Genomic DNA, 22,118 nt, shown 5'->3' with positions numbered 1-22,118 from the left:
AAATTAAACAGGCTTGTATATCAAGTTTGTTGAAAACGTCATACTTTTATAACGAATATTTTTTTTCAGTTTTGAGTATTTGTGGAAAATTTGTAATATGTATTCTAAATTTTTGCTTTATATGGAATGTTTACTCAATGCTTAAAACTAAAGCCTAAAGGCAATATAGTTCGTTCGTTGGCACTTGGCTCCACCTCCTAGGCCGAAGAATTCATTAAGGGGTGGAAGGAAGAGAAGAAATTTCTCCGAGCTTGAAATTGAGACAACCCTTAATGCGCTCCAAACACAAACAGTGAATTCTTTTTCAGTCACTTACTTCGCTTTATCATCTGCTACTGTACCTTTGGTTACTCTAGCTAATTAAATATAATGCAGCAAAATGCCTCAAAAAGGACAAACTATTCACTCAAAGGAGAGAAATATCATCAAATTTATGAAATATTTAATGTTAAAAAATACACATAAAAATTGTGAAATAAATATTTTTGTCATACCTTGTCCTTTTGTCAACCTAGTTCACATCCTATTCCCGATAATAGAGAAATAGTATCCTCGGATACCACGTGATGAAGGCGGAGCCAAGTGTCAACTACTGGTGAACGAACTATAGTCAAGTAGTGAAAAAATTTCAATTCCAGAGTTTCTGTATTATTATTAAAATTACGGATATTATAAAGATTCTACACTTTTTTTTTAGGCTGTTGAGTTATTTAGCTACATTGGAGGGTTTCTCGGATGTTGGCTGGGAATTTCGATTTGGTCATCGTCTTCAACACTGTTAAAAATTTTAAATCATGTAAAAGTTCAGTTGAAGAAACTAAAGCAAGAAAAAACGAAAGAAAATGAAGAAGATTTATGTATAAATTAATTGTTTTAAATAGAAATGAGTTAAAATCAAATCTATTATGTTACGACGAATTTCATAATTATGTGCAAGGAATGTATTGATATTGTATTTCCCATACTTTAGTTAAAGTAATAAATACTAATTATAAGTAAAGTAATAAATACTAATTTACTAATTATTGTTAATGTTAAATTACAAGGTGACACGAAAATAAGTTTATAAAACTTTTTTATTAAGTTTCAAAATTAGCCAAAGTTTGCCAAGATATATTATAAAGCTTATTATTTGCTCAGATTTCTGTTAAATTTTATTTTCAAACTGCATCATATTTTTATATTTACAGTTTAAATATGATGCATTTTGTTACCGCGAATAGCGGCTTTCTTGAAAACATTGTTTATGGTTTTCTCAGAACAAGAGCGCCATCTGTAGACGAATTTTGTTACTAATTTCAGAACTTGTTTCCTAAGCAGAATACAGTAAAATGTATACTTACGCCCCCATTTATTTTTTTCCAAATTCAGTTTTTGCGTCATTAGTAACCGAAAATTTGCATGCGAGTCTTTTTGTAATAACTTGTTTTGACATGCATTCAAAAACTGGAATAAATAAAACATCATCCTCTATCTTTGTTTAAACTTTAATGAATCACCAACATGATTTTTGTTCTTCATTTAACAACTGCAGTGCTAGACTTATAAACAGCAGTGTAACAGCTCTTACCTGACTAACAGCTTGTCTAGAACTGCAAATTAATTTACAAAGGCTATACAAGAAAAAAGAGCTCAAATCAAATTCACAGACCAAATAATAACAAACACATCTTTCAGGAAATAAATAATCAGCAGTAAAAAATTTATCTATTCAAACCATGCATTTATTGCATTTTTTAACACTGAATTCTTGTGAGCTGAATGTATCGAAGTTTCACACAAACACTCTGCAACGGAATTGAGAATGCAAATACATAATATACAATCCAACGAGTGAAATGCAGAGTTAAATGATATTTGTATATACATATTTACAATTTTACTTTTCTTTTACATGCATATACAGATATTTAAGTATATAATTTAGATCAACATTTTAAAAAAATGCTGAAATGGAACAACAACAAAAAAGAGAACTATATATACAGGATGTTCTGTAAATACATATTTTTAGAAATACTGAAATGAAACACATAAGCATCAATCTTTCAGAGAGAAACCCAAAGTAAAATTGCTTCTGTAAAAATGACAACACAATTTTGAATTATAGAGGTTATTTAAGAATGCAGGTATCATTCAATTTATTAGGATCTGCCTTTCGAGATTTGGGGGTTATGCTTGCCAAACAGACCCCTAATCTTAAATATTAGAACTAGGGGTAAGTCTAAGTTGACTGCATGTGTGTAAGATTTTAAAATATCAAAACTTACAAACTGGTAAACTATCACTATGCACAAATGAGAATGAAAAATGCTTTTTGGTAAGCCTTGGACTACTGTGGACTGTTAAGTCAATAGAAGGAGAAATATGCAATCTAAAGTATAATGGGAAAAAGCAAAAAATAAATATCAAATTGAGAGGGATCGTAATCCAAGTTAACGATAGCAAAGGAAGAACCAATCTAATTGATAGGTAGGACTGAAAGGCCAATTTTAAATAAGTGCTACTTTCATCTTCAGCCCCCAAAAGCTAGATTTTGAAAAAAAGATTTGAACCTTTCCTCGGATGAAACTTGATAATAATTCATAGGAGTTAAATAATTTATTTTCTTATTTAAATAATTTGTGATCATTAATGTGCATATTTTTCAAAATTACTTTTAATGAAGATTCAAAAAATATATATTATAATTAGTTATTAATAATCCATCTATATGTAAATGACCAAGCTAAACACTTCACGTTATAAGTAAAATGAAATTTTTTGTATCGTTAAACATGTTCATTAAATATTTGATATAAGTAAATAAAAAGAATTCTTTTTATTACTAAACATGTTTAGATCACTATCAAAATAACTTTCATTAACTGCAACAAACAATGATTTTTACAGAATAGACAAGTCCAAAAACAGGTCATCTCTATAGGATATTTACTGGAGATGTTTTTGAACCAATAGTACAATTGAATATCTTAAAACTAAGTTACACAATAATTAAATAACTTTTAAACAACTGAAAGTTTCAAAAGGGGATTCATTTAGGTAATTTTTAAAGGTTTTAGTTTAAATTTTTAATAAGCTAACATTTAATAATGCAAAAGACTGTTGTTCCATTTTAAAATATAAATTTTTATTCGATATTAACCCTATACATTTGTATAAAGGAGAACTATAAAAAACATTTTTTTTTTACATAAATACTAAGACAACAGCTTATAAATATTTCTAACCACAATCGAACACAACAAAGTAAAATTGAAACTAGCTGAAATTTTAAATACAATTATATGACAAAGTAAAGTTTTTTGTGAGTTACAGTAATGGTGGCATTTATTACAGTAATACAGTATATAACGGTAAGAAAAAGAGACCAAAATCTTTTTTTTCTTCAGAAAAATCAAAACTTTTAAACTATATCTTTAATTAGAAAAATAATAGTATTAAAATAAAGCAATTAGCTATTACTTGCTGCCAGATTTTCTTTCATAAAGCAATTAAAACTACAAAAGCATAGTTGCATATAAAAATAAAACACCACACTAACTTTTTAAGCAGTATTCGAACAAAAACAAATAAAATGAGTTATTTTTTGCACATAAGTATATAAAAAAGTTTAATATAGATATATTTTTTTTTAAAAAAAGGTTAAACCAAACTTACTACAATTAAAAATCAAAAAATATATCTACACTTTTTTTTTCAAAACACTTTATAAACAGTACTGCTGCATAAGACTGAAGAACAAATATTTGTTGACGTATTTATACAAGTATTTGATATCTTGACTATTTAGGTGAAGGGATTTCAAATCTGAAATTAGCTTTGCTCTTAAGGCTACAGATTTTTTTAAAGAATATTTTTAGTCTATTTTTCTTATATGTGTAAGCTTAAAAATGTTATACATAACAGGAGGTCGAGTAAATGTTGCAACAAACATCTAGAGAACTGATGATAGCTAAAGCACTTCATTAGGATTTAAATTGCTTAAAAACCCATACCGGAATTGTCCTCGTACACGGCTAGAGACGCTTCCTTATTATGACCTATTCTAAACAACACAAAATAATAGTTTTTAATTAGGATGCATCCCTAATGGCGTATGATGAAATATCTGGGCATCAGTTCCTACACAATTTTAATTTTGATGATGTGATCCCCTAGAAATTTGTCGCAACATTTATGTGACTTGTACATTTCTAAACTTGTACAGATCGACGAAAAAATAGACTAAAAATGTCATGAAATAAAATGTAGCTTGGATAGAGAAACCAACTGCAGAATTGAAATCAGCAACATGAACTTATCTAAGATTCGTTAAAAATTCTCCTGCAACAGAAAAAAAAATTTCTCCAGCATAATAAATAAAAAATAAGCAAGTACATTCATATAGATATTCCTTCTAAAATAATTATAAAAATTTAACTTATCTTCAACCATCAAAAATAACAAAAAATTGCACTGAATTTATTATTGAATGAATAAAATATTATAACGAAATCACATTGCTTTTAAAAAAAATTAACAGCGGTATCAAGAATTGAAGAAAAAATGTGTAGTTTCTGAATTGTTGAGTTTCGAAGAGTATTATTTAGTATTGCTTTGAATCTAGAAATATAAATATATATAATGTATGAAAGATATACATGAATAAATATGTTCAGCGAAATACCGTACGAAGCCCTGCATTTGTCATTACTTTGTTTTGGTGGTAATAATTTTATGCATTATTTAACAAGTAGAACATCAAACAATTTTCTTAAGTGACAGTTTTATAAGAGACGCACAGAGAATGTTACACTATTTCAGAGTAATATGTTGAGCATTGAAAGTACCAGATTTCAATAACAGGAGACAAAAATTATTCCACAAATGTACTAATTTTACCTGTTCATCATCGTAATCAAACTAAATAAAATTTTGTAGAAATAAAGACTAAAATAAAGATAATAAATATGGCCTGGATTTTAACGACATTCTTTTAAGATTTCTTTTGAAAGGGAGGGTATTTTTGTATTTAAGAGAGTAATATTTGTTTTTCATTTTAATACATTTTTTTTTCATTCATTTTTAGGATATTTTTTTGTTTTATTGATATTTAAGTCAATTTTTATAAGAAATTTTTCAAAAATATCTCTGCCTTTTATATTATAATATAAATCAACTTCAATATCTTTCTTAGTTTTTCTAACATAATGTCAATTTCAAAATTTTAATAAGTATTGGATCAATATCTCTCTTAATAAATGCATTTTAACACATCTATACAGGGTGCGTAGCTAGATTTTTCAACAAAAAGTAGGCACCTTTTAAGAACTTTCTAAGCACAAAAAATATTTTTAATCACTTAAAAAAAAAAATTCATAATTAAGATCTATGCAGTAATAAAAATTATTTTTTTCTATTGTTTAAAGTTCTTAATTTATGAACATAAAATCAATAAAATTCAAGAATATTTGACGAACTTGACATAATCATGATAAAATAACTAGTTTCTGATAAATATTGTATAGAAAATTGTGAAAATCATGCATTTTTTGTAATTTAGAAAGAGAATTGACATGGCAAAGAAAAAAAAACCTTTTTTAAAGTGTAAAATTAAGCACTTTTTACAAACCCCGAATAAAAAAAGCACCTTTTAAAAGCTTCAAAAAAATGAAAATAAAAAATAAGCACCTTTAAGAACTTTTTAAAAATGCTACGTACCCTGTTATAATGTAGTGAATTAAACTTTAGATAAGAAGTTAAGATTAAAATATTTTGCTTAATGATAAAAGATTTTAGGTATAATTAAGATATTTTTATATTTAAAGAGCATTTTAAGTCATCAAAATCCAGGCTATAACAATAAATATCAGATAAAAATAAGAACAAAAGAAAATAAATAATAAAATTTTTTGACTAACAAAAATGAAGTCCTTCAAAAGACATTTCCAAAATGAGAAGAGATCCTAACAAATTCATAAAAACAGGAACTAAATTTTTTGAAGAAAAAAAAAAGGATAATACACAGAACAACGAGAAATAAGTTATTGCGATGACTAACCAAATTCTATGTATACTTAAATACTGTATTAATATTCTATTTAAAAACAAAAAACAAAACAAAAACAGGAAAATTGTTTAAATAATTTATAGACTAGCTGATATTGATGTTGGAAGATAGGAGAAGACTTCTGAAATCTGCCAGAGACTTTCTCAGAGTTAAACAAAATCCTTTAGATGCAGGAATCAAGGGAAATTCCGGTAAATGAACACCATGAGTTGAGTTGTCACCTACTGTAGATGAGCAAAAAAATCAAATTAAAGCTTCAGAAAAATATACAAACATATAGTAATGGAAACACACATACATAGTTTTGAAATCCCTTAAAAATTAAGTAAAAAAAAATAAACACTTCAGGACATATAGACCCAAATATTTTAAACCTCCCCCCCCCCCAAAAAAAGATTGTACATTAAGAGTTGCCATTTAATATTTAGGCAATAAAATTTGTCAAATATCAAAAATCTACTAATTGTGGAAGTGTAAAAATTGTGAAATTTTTTTACCTCACAATCTTCATTTAAATATTAATTGCCCACCCTTAATGTGCATCAGGAAATCATTTTTAAAATAAATATCTTGCAGTCGCAGAGATTTGTTTTAATTTTCTCATCAAAGAGTTACTACTTTCTTTTAAAAATAGGAGAGATTTTTGCTCCCCTCCCTGAATTTTTTATTAGTTGATGATAGATCAAGTTTTTCATCAGCATAAAAATTATGAAAGTAACTTATTTGCCACTTTCAATTTTAAACGAGCACTGTCTTGATTTATCAGGTCAAATTCAACTCCTGTTATTCTTCCTCTACAGAACAGACAAGGCCATCCCAGTTAGCGTTTGCCATTGCTGTGTAGGCAAGTCCACTGTTCTAAAATTTTTCGCATCTAACATGCCAAGATTTTTGGCAGGGCAACCTTTTTTCCTGGAGACTCCTATTTCATTAATTTATTTTATTATTCAAATAAAATACATGAATAAAAACTATTATCCTAAATTGATTTTATTTTGCATTTCACATGGTGCTAAAGTTAATTAAGCTAATACTCAAATTTTTATTATAATTGCATTTTTCAATTCTGGTTTATCTAAAAAAGACCTAATTCTAGTGCTTAAGAAAGCATGTGTTGTGTTTTAATGATTACTACAGTTACTTAAACAATTACCAAAACAGATTGTCAATATAATTCTGTGACAAAAACTATTGTATGCATGTCAATCAAGTTAGATAGTTCTGACTAACATTAAATATGATAATTAATCAGTGCAGATGATATTTTAAGTTACAAAAACAGACACAAAAGCATACTTTCTCTGAATTTACTTAAAATTTTTTTCTGACTGATTTTGATCATCACCTTCACAGCATGATTGAGGGGGGGGGGTGCTACAATGTAGTAATTATGGTCTCAATAGTTCAGCCTCCTGAGCAGATAAAAATTTGGACATCTTAATGTTAATTTCACTCTTTGTGTTTCTGCCATTTCAAAGAAGCCATATTTTTTTCAATTTTTATTACTCAATTACTATTCAACAGATATCTTTCAAATTTTGCAAACCTAAGAATTGTAATTTTTTCAATCATTAGTACATAAAATAAACAAAAAATAATTATTTACAAGGCATTATCATTATAAACAATTTAGATAATCATGTAAAAAAATTTTTTCCCATTCACTTCATTAGTTGTGGAGATAAGTTCAAAAATGTAAGAAGTGTTACAGAGCTCAAATTTTTGGCTGACCTCCTGCCTAAACTGTTGGTGAATTTGGACCATATTTTCCAGATTGCAGATACTCTTATATTTTGAGTACCCTTCAAATACTGAAATATTTTCATAAATCTAAAAGCGTTGATGTCGTTTAAGTTTACAAAATCTTTTATTCCCACTATAATTTTACCTAACTATTAGTCTTAAAAACATGCTATGAAAAAATTGCAAACAATAAGTTTTGATAGGGAAAAAAAATATAAATAACCAATGTAAATTTCTTATTAAATATAAATTTATCTTAGCAGTTGTTGTTAGACATTCTTGAAATACAGGCAAGACACATCTTTTGCATATTGACCAACAACTCAAGTGACATCAACAACTAGAAAAACAATTGAGTTTTTTGAGACACGTATTGATAAATTACCTGAATTGTATAGTTCTTTAAATGTGGTGGGTGAGGTAGGAGAAGTAGGATGAGCTGTATTCCAAGTTTCTGAAATAGTTAACCATCCTTCTAACCTTTTAATTAGCCTGTAAGACATGAAGAAAGACATTAATGAAACTTTTGAAGATCTTATTTACTTTATTTTATTTTATAAAGATATTATTACAGATATTATTTACGAGCACATTATTTGTAAGAAACTAGTAGTTTAGAAAAAAAAAAAGAAATTTTGTCTTACTCTACTTTACACAACACTCTCACTGAGACAACAATTTTATCAATGAAAATAAAGATATAATTTAACAGAAGATAAGTAATTAATAATCAGAAATCAGTATGACTATATATAACTTTTTTTATAAACATAACATACCTATTCATCTTATTTATGGAAGTATGAAATTTTTTTAAAGGATACATCAGTTGTTTATAAAAATATCTAAAATTAATTCACAAAAATCATTTTTTAAAAATCTAAATAGTTTGATGGGCATTGCATATTTACAAAAAAGATGTTTCATACTGATTCAATAAAAGATGATTGCAAAATTACTTTGATGGGAAATCACACATTTTGTTTAATAAACAAACCTACTAATGTCATTGGAGGGATCACTATTTGCGGCATATGCAACAATGCTACACACCCAACCTAACCATAAATAAGCGACAAGCGTCAATTTTTGAATTTTTTTTAGCACTATCTTTTAGTCGAATCTATCTATTAGTCGAACAATGCAGACAGGACCCGAGTTGGCACCTAGACCCAACTAAAAAGTGGACTTTCAGCCATGTCTGATGTAACCTGCACTTTGCTGCATAGACATGTGTGGGCTGTATAGTCAACTGTCAGGCTTGAACTTACAACCCAAATTCTCGATCAACTGAGTGAGCGACGCCTTTATCGACTGTGTGTATCAGTTAAGAATAAATATTAACATAGGTGCACAAAAAATTAATGAAACCTTCCTCAAAATCATGAAGAAATAATAATAAAAAAAAAAGTACATTAAAACGAAAATAATATCACTCTTTTACGTATTATCAACAAAACATGCATAGTATCAGGTTCCTTCTACAAATACTTACGATTTTAGGAGATTTTAAAATTAAAGAAAAAGCTCAAAAATTTTTCCTTCCTCCAAATTTTTAACTTTTCTCCTAAAGTTTCAATTCATTATTCAACCAATTTTTTCGTTTTAAAGCTTTATTTTGAACTATTTTCAAAGTTCATAAAATTTTCAAAAGTTCTCCTTAGGGCGCATCAATCCTGGGCAGGGTATAAAAGGTATTGTATAATATTATAACAGAAATACGTGTGGATGAATTTTAATATTTCCCAAAGATTTAAACATGAAATTTTTAATAAACCAATGTTTTCTTAACAGGCAAGAGTAAATTATTTTTGCAAATTCATATTGCTAAAAAGTGCCTTGAAGTTCAAACCATTTGCCTCATAAAAATAAAATGTCATAAAAAAAGAGTGACAGGTGATGGTTCATCATTACAAAAAATGTATTGTTACATTTTTAACAGCACATTTTCATTGATGAGTCAAATTTTGGGCAAAGTTGCTTCATTGTAATTTTCTACTAGGGTGATCAAAAGTAGTCATCCATATCCCGCAACTCAGTGCAGTTGAACTTTTTTCCTTGGGGTCATTTTACTATTTTGGGGTCAAAGTCGACACACCCACAATCAATCTTGTTAGAAAGATGAAATTAGGAGCTGTATCAATGAAATTCAGCTACATTTATGCTAAACGGCCATTGAACGTTTCTACAAAAGAAATGGTAAGTGACCCCTATACAAAATATTTTATGAATCAATAAAAAAATTGAAAATATTAATCAAAAACTAGAATTTTCTCTTCTCATATTAATTTTTTGATGCTCTAAATTGTGTCTAATAAACAGGATGTCTAAAATATCATGAAAAAATATATACAGCGTGTAGATTCTAAATAAGTCTTACAGTATTAATCAATTATTAATTGAACTTGATTGAATAATTATATTTCTGCTACTCATATGGAATAAATGGTCCAATATTGTAGTTCTAATGTGCATTAAAATAACAGTGTGTCTAACAATAGGTAATAGGACTTTATACGTGGGTAGGAATAACAGAAGAAACTGCTGTAATAGTGAGTCACATAAAAGAGAGCAAGTTGTATTAATTAAAATGAAATAAATAACTGTCTTACTTTGACGCTTGTGTTTGAAAATGCTCTGCAATTTCTTCTTGGAACACTTCAGGTGGACTCACCAATAACTTGGCCATTGCCTAAAAAAATTATAATAGGCTATATTTAGTTCCTCTCTTAATTGATGGAGTTAATATCAATAATTACTAACTAAAATATGGGAATGTTTGCCTAGCGGAAAATTTATTATATCATAGAAATAGGTTATGCATTTAAAAAAAATAAAATAAAATAAATATATAGTAATTTTGCAAATAGTGCAAGAAAAAAAAACCTGTGATTATATTATCAAAATGGAAGAACTATTCATTATATTACTTATATGGTTGGGAAAAAAAAACATAATTTTTATAGCATTTATTCTTCTAAAATTAGTACCTGTACTAAAAAATTAATTTAAAAAGTTTACTCATTTTGAGCTTCTTATATTTATGAAAATTTTATTCACATTAAATTTATTAATGCTGTTAGAATTTTTAAAATAAATTTGCAATAAATTGTCTAAATTTTAAAATTAAAAGGTATATAGCAAAAGAAATTACAACACAATGTTACCCACCTAAAATATCACACAATAAAATATGTCAGTGCATTTTTTTAAAGACTAGCAGCTACCTTTTTTATTAATAGAATCATATTGAGGCGCAAATAATTATTACAGATATATTGATTATAGTGATTTTTAGTCAAGTTTGTTTCATATTTAACATAATTTTTGAACAAGCATTTATATTTAAATTACTTGCTAATTAATAATAACACACTTTTATAGTAACTAATTCAAGGAAAATATTGGATATATATTGGACTTTAAAAATATTTAACTGGAGTGCTTGAAATATTTAAGATAAACTAATTATTCTTACAAATTTTTTTTTTCTGGAATAAAATGAATTAACTCACTAGGTTTTTCTTACTAATTAAAAATCTGAATACCTGGACTAGTTTTAACACAACCATTTCATTATACATCCTACTATTTTCCATGCCTTGTTGAGTGCCTTTTTGTCTTTCATAGCCAGCTTCATTATAATACGGTTCTGATACTAATATCAAACCTTCAGGAAAAATAAACTCAATTATTTACTTTATACTTAAAATAACTTGCATAATATACACTATTAATGTACTTCTAGATTAGTGAACTTCAATTTAGTGTGACACAAGTTAAGTTATATGTAAAAAATTGTAAAAGACATGTAAAAAAAAAAAAAAATTCTTCTTAAATTTTAAAAAGTAAACTCTTAAAATCTTGTTTTTACATCTTTTTATGTGCATTAGCTGTGATTCAAACACAAATAAGTCATCAGAAGAAAAATAATCCAAAAAAATATTAACATTAAGAGTAGCAAAAAATTTTGTGCAGTTATTTATCAGTCATACAGCAAAACTATGCAACATAACACGTTTTCCACATAATACCAATTAATTTAAGAATCAGTTGAAGAGACATTAGATTTCTTAAATTTTAAAAATTAACTTTTTTTTTCTTTTTTTAAAATTATATTACATAAGTAGGTGATAGAAACCTTAATTATTAAGTAACCTATTCATAGACAATTTATTAATTACAAAAAGTTTCATAAAAAATTAAGAAATTGAGATATATATTTAATTAATGCAATGCACAAAATTAAAACATTCCCTTGGACAAAAATTGTATTAAATTTTTTTAGTCACAAGTAAACAAATGTCATATGAAATAATTCAAACATTAATAATTTGAAATGCAAATTATAAGTATAAAATCCTTTGTTTTTCTTATCTATTTAAAATATATTTTTGAAATTATTTCAATTAATATTTGTTCTAAATCTTATTTGCGACCAAATTTTTTAAATAAAAAGTAAAACAATTTATAAAAAATTGTAGCATAAAGACATTTTCAATTCAGCACAATATAAAATGCATTTTAAATGATTTAAAACATGGAGTAACTTGCATGTACATAACTAACACATATCGACACAAAAAGGAGATAGAAATGTACAACAGCATTACTGACTTGAAAAACTACTAGACAATGCTTTTTTCTGCATGTCGTACCATCCCAATTGTACTATTTGCAAGGGTATCTGTAAACATTACCCTCAAACTGTCCCATGTTGCTGCAAATGGTGATTATTTTGAAAACATTGTTTGATAGTTTTTCATAAGCACTGTCATCGTTTGTTGAACTTTGTAATTAATTTTGAAACTTGTTCAAAATTTAAATAGATAAAAATTTCATGAAATAATCTAAATAATAAATAATCCAATTTAAAAGGCAAAACAAGATTCAAAGAATTATCTTATTAACATTCTAATACTTTAATGAAGAAACAACAATTAACACTACATACCCTGAATAGAAACAATAACTTGAAGAAGATTAGATGTTTCTGGGTTCCATACTTCTGTACCCTAAAATAATTTTTATCAAAAGTAATGAAAGATTTGTTGAATAAAAAAATGTTGAAAAAAAAACTTTTCTTGGAACAATCATAATAAGAAAATGAAAATACAAACATTCATAAATTCAGTTGAGTACAGCAGGGTTCGAAAAACCGCCTGTCCTCGGTGGTCAAAAATTCCCAGCAGACAACGAATTTCTCGAATCCAACCTCCGTGCGGACGGCCATTTTCCCGTCAATGTTCATGATGCATTTTCAATTTTGTTATCTTACAAGAGTCTCACTTCTAAAATGACCCTCTAATCTAGAAATCCCGTTAATTCCTTCGTCATCAAATTTACGACAAAGAGAAGAGAAAGCGACCGTTTCTAGAGATTTGGAAAAAAGAATTTCCATGGGGGGAGTTCTGTGAAGAAGAGCCAAAAATTTAATTTATTGTAAATGGTGCACAGAAGTTCCTAATCTAGTGGATAAGAATAGCAAATTGAAAGGGGCTTTTCAGCAATGAACTTACAAAAAAACAAAAAACGNAAAGCAGTAACCTCAGATAAATTGACATTCCAGATAACACGACCTTTGTCATTTAAATTATTTCATAAAAGAAATACTAGGTTTTACGAATAGTAACATAGTATTTCTTTTATTACTGTATAATGTAATCCTAGTATTTGTAATTCTAGTAACCACTAATTCATTGTGCAATTTACATAAATGTTTGTAATAAATAAGAGAAAATTATAATTTTATTTATTTATAAGCTACGGGTTAATTTCAAAGGAGGACGGGTACATTGTTGGACAAGCCGTCCTCGGGGACAGGTAAAATTTCTGAGTTTTTTCGAGCCCTGGAGTATAGGGTAAGTTCATAAGCCAGATTAGGTTACATAGTGCCAAACATAAACAAGCTGATCTAATAGTATCCTAAGTAAAGTTGGAAGCAAGAAGAAAATCTCAAAAAATGAACAAAAAGTATAAAGTAAGTAAATAAATAAAAAAAAATATATAATTGATTTGTACTCCGAAGACAACAGAACCCTCCAGTTAAGGTCTTCAAAGAAAAACAGTATACACACCATATCAAGGATTTTAACTCAAAACAATTATGAACAAAGAAAATTTACTTATTATCATCTCATCAATCTACAGAGAGGATTCTTAACATTAATATTCACTTGCATGCAAAAGAGATAAAAGAGAACTAAAACCAGTTAAGAAAAAATTTCTTACATTCTGAAAAGAATCAGCCCATGCAGTAATAGTAATTGACATAGCATTGCAAAATAATGGTAGACAAGTGTTGATATAAATTTATGGGTGTCAAAGATCTAAGGATTACTAAATATAATAAAAGTAATTCAAAATCATTATTATCTACTTAAAATGAACTATGTTAATGATAAAATTTAAAAACTCATTTTAACTTCAAAATGCTAACTTTTCCATCACATGATGACCCATTAAATAATGTTAATTAAAACATTTATATGTGTTTATAAAAAAATAAAATTAGTAATGTTTGCATTACCATTCCAAGTCCATTAAACTTTTCCAATATGTTAGTTAATTAAAAAAAAAAGAAAACTAATTTAAATAAAATTTTTTTTTAAAAATGAATAAATTATTTGCCTTTCTTATTAATCAAACTTTTTTATTGTGTTAATTTAAAAAGAAGGTTTCTTTAAAGAGAACTTAAGGTTTTATTGTTTTTTTAAGTGAGTTTTAAAAAATGAAAAAAATTCTTTTACATTACAAGTAAAAAATTTTGGTGAAACTTTTCTACTAAATTTATTAAAGAAGGTGACAGCCTATTTCACTATATAAAAAAATCAAAGCAATGTTTACCATACCACTCCATATTAATGAAAAATGCTAATTTAATTTATCTCTACATTAGCTGAATATCTCTACAAGAAAAAGGTGAAAACTCATTTAAGCTCCTTTTAGTATGCATTTCTGCTTTTAAAGCCAACATTGTTTGCTACAATTACGCCTCGTGTTGTACTTTTCAGTGGTGCACAAGGAATCATTTTGTTCTTTATAAAAAAAAAGCTCCCCTTCAAAAAAAATTTAAAGTGAGTGATTTTTATATTTCCGCACCATGTTAATAAAAAAAACAAAACTAATTGCGTTTTCCCCCTATATTAAAAACAATTCAACAATTTTTGAAATACTTAGTACTGTAATGGACAACAACAAAAATAACTCATCTGACTGTAGAATGAGAGATGATTTACCTTTCCACCCCATGTTCCTAGAAGACTGACGCACACTTTACCACCTTCATAGAGATTCGGGTTGAGGCGATCAGAGCAGTATGAAATATAGTGGCAGAGTGGCGGCATCTTTGGATAATCAGCAGGAAACTGGAAATCAAAGAAAAACAACCCATCTTCGTATGGTGTACGTTTGGGGCCTTTGATCAAAACTGAATACAGATCCTATTGAAAATATTCTTTTTTTTACAAATTACGTTCGTCGTTAAAATTGTTATTACAAATAAATGCAGTAAACTAAGATAGACTAAGTAAAAAAATAGAAAATAAATAAAGATTTTTTAAAATTTTTTTTTACAGAATTTACAAATTTTCATAAATTTAATTACAGGATATAGATATTAAATGCACTCGAAGGATATTTTCCATCTAATGTTAAACTTAAGAGTTACACTGTTAAAGGAAATGAGTAAATAAGAATACCATTTTAATAAATGTCCTAGAGTTAAAACAATGTGTTGGAGTGTTCAAACAACAAATAAGCTTGCTTTTGGTGTTTGTTTTTTAAATTCCTTTCCTCTATCTTATCACCAAATACATATAAATTACAACTCTCTATAACATAAGTATTTTTCTTAACATGTTAAGTCCTTAAAATTTTGAAATTTACTAGAGAATTTCAGTCGCATGTAAAGTGATAAGTACGACCACATCTTTCCAAACACTAGCAAAACACCTTCTCTACACTTAATAACAAAACTGAATAGTAGATGAAAAAAAAGTGTAATATGATAAATAATAATACTTTTAAAAAAATTTTTAGTTAAAAAATATGGCTTTAGTTATACTCCAAACAAATACAGTCTGCGAAAAAAGTATAAGCACAACATTAAATTGTACGAAAATAAACCTTGTCATTTCATCTAAATGAAACTTTTATATGTTTGATTGGTGCATAAAATAAAATTTGACTTTAAAATAGAATTTAGAAAAATTAACACCAATGGAAACATGGAAAAAAGAATAGCGACGTTAATAATAATAAAATTTTTTTTTGACAATAATCAAGAAAACTACCCCTATTACAATAACTTAAATAAGAAGAGTGTACATGGATCCTGAAAGATCTCTTAAAGAGTCCACGTAAATTTTTCGGGCTGGAAGTTCGTATAAGTTTTCATACGGATTTTAGCCAGCTAATTTTCTTCTAACATATTAATATATTCGTCGGAATTCATTTCACAATTGACAAAGACTACTGGAATGGATCCGTTTGCTGCTCTACAAAAAATCATTCTTTTCTGTCAACAGGGGCAAATTTCTAGTCTCCCAGTTTGCTTTTTCATGTCATACATTCTAGGAGTTTTCTGAAAATTATAAACTACTGTCTTAGATCTCGTCATCCTTGTTGAAATTTACTATCCAATTAATCCACATTTTCAAAAAACAACAATTTTCTCCTTTTCAGAGTCAGAAAGACGAGTTCCTTTGCGCATCGTTCAAATGTCACGATGAAAGTCGATATGTGAATTTTTTTTTTTTTTTTTACAAACCAATTTTTTAAATCCTGATTGCCATTTTCTATTTTCAAATATGCTAATTTTTCAATAATAAAGGAAGGAAAAACAATTTTCTTATACGTTCTACAAATATCCTTTGGATTTAAAAATCAAATTTAAACAAGTTTACATTTGGTAATTTTAATTAGTTTACAATTCTGTAAATGAGAATTGGCAGTTTTTCGTGTGTCCTACTTTTTCACTCACTGTACGCAAATGTTTAAATGAAGTAAAATTTAAAAGTTCGGATCTAAAAACAATGAACCAGAAAATGACACATTGCTACCTGTAAGACAACTCCTTAAATTTGATCCAACAACATCAACTTGTTGGACAAAATTTAAAAAACTATCCAAAGCTATGAAATTTAAAAAATTTTTTCTTCAGATTTTAAAGAAATGTGTATATCTCCTTCTTACAATTCTATCTTCAAAGCTTTTCACTATGATTCCATCGGGCAAAGATGATTTTAAGATTTTCATCTGCACATAAAAGAGAAAAAAAAATTTAGTTGAATGTATGACACATCTCGGGTCAATAAAATAAAATAAAATGCACCACTAAATTAAAAATACTGACCTCTTTTCTAACAATTCTAAAGAAGGCACTAGGTTCTGTAGGCTGAAAAATGCTTAATTTATATTTATGACTATCAGGAACTGATTCAAGCATTGAAAACGTACCTGCAACAGAAGTATTTGTACTAAATTATTTATATTATCAGAAACATTAACAAAAGCCATTAATATAAATATTTTTTTTCAGTTAAAACACATCTCCAAACAGTTAAAGCAATTAAAATTTCTTCAATTTGACTAATTGCAAAATAATATGTCTAATTATAATATTTTCCTATATTTCCAACTGCAAACTAAGCTGAAAAATATTTCTGAAAAATGATGCATGATCTAAGATGTAAAAGACTCAGTAAAAATTAGGACATATATTTTTATGTTGATATAACTATTCAGGAATATAACATGTTTGAAGTTCATTAAAATTTTAAAACAAATGTTACATTTTTGAGGACATTAATGCAATTTTAACAGGTTATGATATAAATAAAAATCAATAGAATTTAAATAAATACCATCTAACTAATTTATTCAAAGCCCTAATTGGAACCCCAGGTTTAATAAGAAAATTTTTAACAAATATTTTAATGAAAATGTCAGAAATTATGTATCACATTAAAATTTTCCAGCCCTCGAAAAAAAAATTCACCCTTAGTACAATTTTTTAAGCAAAAGGTATGTCTTATACCATGCATCAAACAACCAGATAAAGCAATGGAGATATAGCACAACAACTGTTAATTTTAATTCGAAACTTTTAATAGTTAACAAACAAAACATGTTGATTTTTTAACTATTGAACAGATTCTATACCTTTTACTGTTACCCATGTATCTGTGTACATGTTCCACAGCAATTGTCGAAGAAAAACACAGAATCTGACAGTAGAGAGGAAGAAACAAATCCCTACCATTCACATTCAAAAGCAAGGAGTTAACTAATAATGAAAGTTGCTGCTTTTGTTTTGGTTTACTCAGCTATCAGAAAATTTTCCTGCTTGTTCTCATATTGTCAGATTAAAAAAACCAATGCAAAAACTTAATGAAAGCTGGATTTTAAGGTTACTTGAAGTTAGAGAATAAATATCTTTTGGGGACTAAAAATACTGATATCAGTGAAATTCTGTTCCCTTGCATGAATCAAGATAAAACCAAATATGGTTTGAAAGAAATGTTCCGTACTTATGTTGTAAAATGTTTTATCAATAAGACCACCATAGACTGTTTTAGCAATAAGACCATTAAAATCTACACTGCATGATTATTAAGGTTTGCACCATTGTCAAAACTGTTTAAACGTGGGGCGGTAAAAAAACATTGCAATTGGAAATTTATTTAATAAAATTTTAAATGGTAAAAAGTATAATCGTTCATACCACTATATATGCTTGAGAAAAATCTCATTCTAAAATGGGGAAAGTTGGCTAAATATGATATAAAAACAATGAAAAAAAAAGAAAAAAAGACCGATAACATCTTAATTTTTTTGTTCAACTGTTGTTGTTGTCATAGGTCAGTAAGGCAAGAGGTGCGATTGTTTTTGTTTTCCAGTGGTGCCATCTATGGCTAAGAATTTGACTGCTGCCACACCAGTACCAGGACCCACTCACCCAAAGATCGTAATTTTGATCTGAACCAGAGAACGATCAACTTGCAACTTAATACCCTCAGAGGTATAATTTGTTATGAACACATGGAGGACTTTGTGACCTGACAGATTTAATGTGCGCCAATCACCAAGAAATACATCTCATGTATTTCATAATGTGTTACCTAAATTGCTACATTCAACATTTTTAATATGTGGTTAGACAGTGCCCTATATTACGTATGAAGCAGTGATGTGATTATGTAAATAGTTATAATACGACTAAAGGATTAGCTTTCGGGGCTGATTTATACATCTGTATAAATACTTTTATTCCACCAGGCATTCTAATTAAACCTCAATTTTTTGTTTTAATTCACAATGAACACTAAAATAATTATAAACTTTTTATTTCCTTCATTTTTTGTAACATAAATATTTTTTGAGAGACTTGGTAGAAATTAAAAAAAAGTTTCGAACAATAATGTGCATTAATGATTGTTTGATTATAAGAAATTATAATAGGTTCAAATCCCCTGTAAGGTATGAATATTTCTTTTTCTCTGTGTTCTTTTATGTGGTTACATAATAAAAAAACATTTTGAATTTTAAGGTCTCTATCTACAGGTTGCATACAATTAACACAAAATTAAGTACAATCTAGGTCTTCACCTACAGGCTCTAAATTATCACAAAGTCAGTCATAAGTACACTCTTTGGTCTTAACATACAGGATTCAAAAGATTAACACAAAATAAGTTATAAGAGCATTTTATGGTATAAATCTACAAGTTTAAAATAAATAACAAAATATGTAAGCTATCTTTGCACAGCTCAAGCAAGTGGAATATTCTTAGAATCTGTAGTCGGTTTAAAAGAAATACACTTTTAAAATTTAATAGAATATGAAATTTACCTTGACCAAGTGAAGTCTCATCCGGCAAATCTTCCTCCGGATTTGGCGTGGATTCTTTCTCTGCAGGTTCTTTATGTTCTTCACCCACAGTATCTTCAACAGATTCATTCACTTCAGAGTCTTTTTTAATTGGCACTTTTGGAATTTGCTCAGCATCTGCTGCAAGAAGAGCACTAGTTTCACTACGGGGCATACCGAAACGGAGTTCGGCATCTTCGTGAGCTTTTAACAGTCGTGACTTCAGAATGGAGCAGAGCTGCTGGCACAGATTGCGGGGTTCACTGGTGTTTCCAGAAGTTGGGCTTACAGGTGATAACAAAGGCTTTTTGTTAGAACAGTCATCGTTACAATTTGTGAAAAAGAAGGTAGGTGCAGGATCACTAGGAGATTCTATAAGTATATCAATGTCCACTTTGGAAGAGTCTGTCACACTTTCAGATTCCGGAACATTCTCTTCTTTGGGTTGGGGTTCACTGACATCTGTATTTGCATCATTGGTTGAGAAAAGTCTAAATATTTGGTCAGCCATATGTTGTATGCTATTTACACGACCTCTGTGTTTCAATCTTTCAACAAGGGATTGCAAATGCCGTTCATGGAAATAAGTTGTTCCTAAAAGCTGATCCAAAACCCTAGAAAAGAAATTTGTTTACTTAAAAGTCTCATTGTTTAAAAAATTCTAATTTTAAAGCTAAAATAATGTTATTACTAAGATGTGACATTTTAAAAGATAACTATAATTTGTCTAAGCTAAGAACTCTTCCCACCACAAAGTCTGAGGCCGTCTGGTGCTACGTAAAGAAGAATGGCACATTTTAGGAAGGGTAGCTTCACTCTAGGACTAACACAACAGACCGAAGAAAGACATTCCCTTTTTCTCGCTGAGACAAAATCAGTCCAAAACAGTGATTTCACACTACTACTTGAAATAGTCATACCTCGTCACCACCACAGGTTGAGACAAATGCCAGGGGGAGTTCTTATTTTAGACAAACTATCAGGACTAAACAACGGGAAGGGTGATTACATAAATTACACACGGCAGAAACTGCCTTGTGTCTAGGTAATCTGAATGAGAAAGATAATAGTTTTTTACTTTTATTGATAGATTTAACATTTACGATAAACTTTATTAATACACATCGCGCTGTTGCGATGTCATTTCTCGTCATCATTAACAAATCCATGAAGACAGTCTTTAGTTACGGAACAGCGGCATTGTCTCCCAATCTTAATAGAGTATGCACGGACTTTAGTAATTGATGTTTGTTGCTTTTCTTTTGTTACGTGTTTGTTAGCATGTAATTTTGTTATACTAATGTTTTATTGCTGGATTATTAAATATACTTTTAAGCCATCATGATTCTTTCTTGACGATACCTCGTCAATGATGCACACAATATAACAGGCGCTTACTGCACTTTTGTAAAAGCAAAATGTCACCGTGTAAATCAGATTGAAGCTACAGTATTTTGAAAAAAAAAAAGGAGTCATATGGTTAGTATTGCATTCCTTTACTCCCCAACAGGCTGGTACTTATTGATCTAAAGCTGAGTGCCCTCAAGCCTCTATCTAGGACAGAACCCACATCCTTCTCAGTGACACAACCAATGTGCTATCATAGATCATATAAGGCAGTGTTCCCCAACCTTTTTATCACTGCGGACCTGTCAATGTTTGATAATTTTATCGCGGCCCGCTGGGAGGGGGGGTTGATTGTTTATATTTTAGATTATTTTGACGAAGCGGGAGTGCCATCCCCTCAGCAGAGAATCGAAATTGAGATGGCATGTCTTCGGATCATTCTCAGGGATGCTTCCTAGACCGCCGACAATAGCCCATTGTGCAGCTCTAGTGCGACGTAAATGAACTACAAACAAACAGATTATTTTGATTCATTAATTTTAATTTAATTGCTTTTAAACAAGCCCTAAAAATTAAATACAGTTATACCAAAAAATAAATATAAAGTGATTTAACATTTTAACTTACTAAAACGTTAAATCAATGAGAACCACGAGATTGTTTTTTTTTTTGCAATGAGACCGTTCCATATGGGGGGTAATCGGAGACAATGACACGCAAATTGTGTTGCTTAGGTCCAGTTTATTCCATTGCTTTGTTTTGGTTGCTACTACTGCAGAAAACCTCTTTTCACACAGATAGGTTGTCGGAAATGTCAATAGGGATTTAAGGGCTGTGGTGGCAATCTCGGGGTATTCTACCATGACTTTAATCCAGAAAACCGGCAGAGTTGTCTCGAACATAGTTTTAAAGACGCCATCATTTGCAATCTCCAGCAGTTGATCTTCTTGCAGAGACATGCTAGATTCGCCCGAATTGTTGACAAATGAGTCGCAGATCCATTCCTTACCAGATATGTTTAATTTGCAGTATAAAAATAGGAATTTAAATTCAGTTTCAATGAAATGGGCGCTCCGGTACCATTTGATCCACGGACCGGGGGTC

The 22,118-nt window shown here is 28.7% G+C and overlaps 2 protein-coding genes across 6 annotated transcripts in view; one reads left to right on the top strand and one right to left on the bottom strand.

Moving 5' to 3' along the window:
• LOC107442556 (Phosphatidylinositol glycan anchor biosynthesis class M) overlaps positions 1 to 1,008 on the top strand; it is a 245,470-nt gene extending 244,462 nt beyond the window's left edge. For all 4 annotated transcript variants that reach the window (XR_011636825.1, XM_071181119.1, XM_071181118.1 and 1 more), the window contains one exon: positions 698 to 1,008. Coding sequence is in view for 3 of the 4 variants with exons in the window: in XM_071181119.1 (XP_071037220.1) it covers positions 698 to 868 (171 nt within the window). In the remaining variant the exon portion in view is untranslated. The remainder of the gene's footprint in view (positions 1 to 697) is intronic.
• Positions 1,009 to 1,471: 463 nt separating this feature from the next.
• The window catches only part of LOC107442447 ((E3-independent) E2 ubiquitin-conjugating enzyme UBE2O), a 53,035-nt gene continuing 32,388 nt past the window's right edge, over positions 1,472 to 22,118 (bottom strand). For both annotated transcript variants that reach the window (XM_043047065.2, XM_043047066.2), the window contains exons 15-23: positions 19,650 to 20,281; positions 17,151 to 17,254; positions 16,991 to 17,053; positions 15,034 to 15,237; positions 12,750 to 12,810; positions 11,344 to 11,465; positions 10,408 to 10,487; positions 8,181 to 8,287; positions 1,472 to 6,276 (exon numbers count right to left, since the gene is read on the bottom strand). In XM_043047065.2, the coding sequence (XP_042902999.1) occupies positions 6,137 to 6,276; positions 8,181 to 8,287; positions 10,408 to 10,487; positions 11,344 to 11,465; positions 12,750 to 12,810; positions 15,034 to 15,237; positions 16,991 to 17,053; positions 17,151 to 17,254; positions 19,650 to 20,281 (1,513 nt within the window). In that variant the 3' untranslated portion in view covers positions 1,472 to 6,136. The remainder of the gene's footprint in view (positions 6,277 to 8,180; positions 8,288 to 10,407; positions 10,488 to 11,343; positions 11,466 to 12,749; positions 12,811 to 15,033; positions 15,238 to 16,990; positions 17,054 to 17,150; positions 17,255 to 19,649; positions 20,282 to 22,118) is intronic.

This window comes from Parasteatoda tepidariorum, chromosome 5, assembly GCF_043381705.1.
Source record: "Parasteatoda tepidariorum isolate YZ-2023 chromosome 5, CAS_Ptep_4.0, whole genome shotgun sequence".
Taxonomy (NCBI): domain Eukaryota; kingdom Metazoa; phylum Arthropoda; class Arachnida; order Araneae; family Theridiidae; genus Parasteatoda; species Parasteatoda tepidariorum.
Note: the sequence above shows the minus strand (reverse complement) of the source record. Positions and strands in the feature narration are given on the sequence as shown.